General features: G+C 40.4%; 1 protein-coding gene across 1 annotated transcript; it reads left to right on the top strand.

Moving 5' to 3' along the window:
• Window positions 1-60: 60 nt before the first annotated feature.
• On the top strand, window positions 61-3,084 carry LOC108524978 (vacuolar fusion protein CCZ1 homolog B-like; the record flags this gene model as incomplete). Its single annotated transcript, XM_017866046.1, has 5 exons — window positions 61-158; window positions 252-345; window positions 632-709; window positions 1,464-1,511; window positions 2,450-3,084. Coding segments are annotated over 5 exons (456 nt in total), but the record flags the coding sequence as incomplete, so codon positions are not given.
• Window positions 3,085-3,781: the final 697 nt, after the last annotated feature.

The following is a 3,781-nucleotide window of genomic DNA, read 5'->3' on the forward strand; positions in this document are numbered from 1 at the left end:
GTTTTCAGTAGCTAAGATGAAATGTTTATATTAATGTGCTTCTGTTTCTTCATGTTTCAGGAGGAAAATAAGATTTTATTTTATCATCCAAATGAGGTAGAAAAGAATGAAAAGATTAGAAATGTCGGATTGTGTGAAGCTATTGTACAGTTCACAAGGTAATAGCTTTAAGTGTGCCTTTTAGAGTTCAGTGAATTCTTAAAACTTCTGCTGGAGAATTGTCCCAAACATATTTTTTTTAACCTTTGTAGGACCTTTAGCCCATCAAAACCTGCAAAATCTTTACATACCCAGAAGAATAGACAGTTCTTCAATGAACCAGAAGAACATTTCTGGATGGTCATGGTATTTACATACACAGTGTATCTTTCTGAAATTGTACGGTGAAGTTATGGGTGATCTTTACTATTCAGAATTTGGGAAAGTTCTCTGACTATTGCATCCAAGTAACATTAAAATAAAATTGGTTGCAATTTTAAAGTTCTTCCTATTTGCTTTATTTGTTCTTGGGGCTGTTTTAAGAAGTTATGTTTCTGGTGCTATAGCATGTTCAAAGTTTTTAAATTAAGGCAAAATAAAAAACATGGTATAATGAATTCATTGTATAATTTCAGTTTATCAAACTTTGTAGGTTGTTCGGAATCCTATAATTGAAAAACAGAGTAAAGATGGAAAACCAGTTATTGAATATCAAGAGGAGGAGTTGTTGGTAATGTGTCATTATTTATTTATTTATTTATTTTAGATGTATTACTGAGTATGTTGAATCCCTTAATTGGTCGTATTTAAACTCAGTGGCTTTTGCGGAAGTTTCTCGGGGTATATAGCAAAGGTTTATGTTTATCGTTTACATGAGCACAGTCTTTTTAAAATGTACATGCACCCTATCTCACTAATACCTTCTACTCTTCATCTACATTGAAAGCCCTCCTAAAGTAAGGCTTACTGATTCACAAATCAGAATTTAAACACTTCTGGCTGGGAACAGTGGTTCACACCTGTAATCCTAGTACTTTGGGAGGCCGAGGCGGGCAGATCACTTGAGGTCAGGGGTTCAAGACCAGCCTGGCCAATATGGCGGAACCCTGTCTCTACTAAAACTATAAAAATTGGCCAGGAATGGTGGTGCACACATCCTGGCTACTCAGGAGGCTTAGGCAGGAGAATCGCTTGAACCAGGGAAGCAAAGGTTACAGTGAGCCGAGATTGTACCACCGCGCTCCAGCCTAGACAACAGAGTGAGACTGCATCTCAAAAAAAAAAAAAAAAGTAAACACTTTTTTTCTGCACACAACTATTGTGGGACCAAGTTTATAAACATTATACCGTTTGGCCAAGAGTCAGTGGGACCAAGTTTGTAAACATTATACCGTTTGGCCAAGAGTCAGTGTAGCTTTGCCATCTATCCAATAGACATTGTTTTCCCTCGAATTGAGATCTGTGCTGTGTTTTTGCGTTTGCAGGACAAGGTTTATAGTTCAGTGCTACAGCAGTGCTACAGCATGTACAAGGTAAGCCTGGCATTCGTTTTGAACTGAGTCCAACCAGTTACCCCTATTTATAGGCTCCAGGGTTGTTTAAAGAGAAATCTTTCAATGACTGCAAAGTGACTCTGTATTTGTCTTAGAGAAGAAAATAATGAGGCCTTGGAAACAGGTAGTGAGGTTTATGCCTACATTTATTCAGCAAGTATTGAACTCCCTTCTCTTTCTCAGCCTTATAGTGGGAATGTGTCCCCATTGATGAAAAAGTGTGTCTCTGTCCTCAAGGAATGTACAGAATGCAGATAATTTTATGATTTAAACATTTCAGTGAGGCAGGGCATAGTGTATCACACCTGTAATTTCAGCATTCTGGGAGGCTGAGGCGGGAGGATTGCTTGAGCCCAGGAGTTCAGAACCAGTCTGGGCAATATAGCAAGACCACATCTCTACAAAAAATTTCTGTAAAAGTTAGTCAGGTGTCATGGTGCATGCCTGTAGTCCCAGCTACTTGGGAGGTTGAGGTGGGAGGATCACTTGAGCCTGGGAGGTCGAGGCTGCAGTGAACTGTGATTGCGCCACCGCACTCCAGCCTGAGTGACAGAACGAGATTCCGTCTCAAAAAAAAAAAAAAAAGGATAAAATGGTGATTTCATTCATTGAAAGAAAACTGAAAAATAAAAATTGGGGTGATATTATTTATGTAAATTGAAACTTCAGGGTGAGTTGAAATGTTTGAAAGATGCCTAGAGCAGTTAGGTGGTTTCATAAATGAGACAGCATCGCTTAACAGTATTTTTTGTAACTTACATTTTTAACTCAACTTTTCTCATGTAAATATTTTCTCTGTTGAAAAGAACTGGGAGATTTAATGAGCTGAATTAATAATCTAAAGGAAAAAAAGAACTTGTTCTACTGAAAAAGTGAGCATAGGAAATTGATTTTTTCTGCCGTCTTTTACCTCATAGCTTTTTAATGGAACATTTCTGAAAGCCATGGAAGACGGAGGCGTCGAGCTTCTGAAAGAAAGATTAGAGAAATTCTTCCATCGGGTAAGTACTTTGAATTTCATTTATAACTTCAGTGAGCATTCAGCAGATTTTTAGAGAAATATGGACAGACAAATTTGTTTCTTACGTACAAAAAACCCAGAACTTGAAAGTGGCAAAGAGCCTGAGACGGACCGTCGTAAAACTGGAGCAGCAAGGAACCGTGTGAGGTGAACGCTCTGGACCCTCCTCCAGCTGGAAGGCAGAGCTTCCTGCATTCGCCCGGGGCTCTTAAAGAGTCCTGGAGTCATCGTTTGGCCTCCTTGTGTTTTACCTGCGTCTGTCCTGGGCTTACTCAGCAGCCGTCTTTTGTGTGATGGATGAGTTGATAAGGAAAACGTGATTATTGGAGTTGCACATTCTTAGGGATGGGCTCTGTTCACTAAACAGGCATAAGCTGTGTCGATGCAGGAAGAGTTACTGAGTTACTGGCTGTGGGCCTTTGTCAGATGAGTGATTAGGGACATTTGTCCCAAGTGCTGTTCTTCCATTGTGATTGAATTGTGCATATTTCACCCGACCTTGTCAAGCTCAGTTTATCTTTTTTTTTTTAAAAGGAAACAAGAGACAGGGTCTTGTCCTGGCTGTTTTGCCCAGCCTGGTCTCAAGCGATCTTCCCTCCTCAGCCTCCCAAAGTGCTGGGGTTAAAGGCATAAGCCAACTCGCCCAGCCCAGTTTCCCTTGAAGAAACAATTCTCAGTTTATTTTCTTCGGAAAATACCTTCTGTGTCTGTTGTTGAGTTCAACTTTTCTCTCTAAAATGGCTTTCATAGCTATTTTCGAATTTTTTATTTCTCTGAATTACTTCTTTGTTGTTTTGTCATTTTAATGAGCACAATTATCCACTCGCATATTATCTCCTGGTTTCTGTTCTTGTCCTCATTGCTCTCTTACCCATCAACATATGGATACAACTCTTGTCCTGACTACATATCATTTACACCTGATTTTAGTATAAGATGGCACTCTCGGCTGGGCGTGGTGGCTCACACCTGTAATCCCAGCACTTTGGGAGGCCGAGGCAGGCAGATCATGAGGTCATGAGTTCAAGACCAGCCTGGCCAACATGGTGAAACCTCACCTCTACTAAAATATTAAAAAAAACTAGCTGGCTGTGGTGGCGCATGCCTGTAATCCTAGCTGTTCTGGGGACCGAGGCAGGAGAATCGCTTGAACCCAGGAGGCAGAAGTTACAGTGAGCCAAGATCGCAGCACTGCACTCCATCCTGGGCAACAAAGCAGGACTCCATC

The sequence above is a fragment of the Rhinopithecus bieti genome, unplaced genomic scaffold (assembly GCF_001698545.2).
Source record: "Rhinopithecus bieti isolate Rb0 unplaced genomic scaffold, ASM169854v2 repeat_37128, whole genome shotgun sequence".
In the NCBI taxonomy this organism is placed as follows: domain Eukaryota; kingdom Metazoa; phylum Chordata; class Mammalia; order Primates; family Cercopithecidae; genus Rhinopithecus; species Rhinopithecus bieti.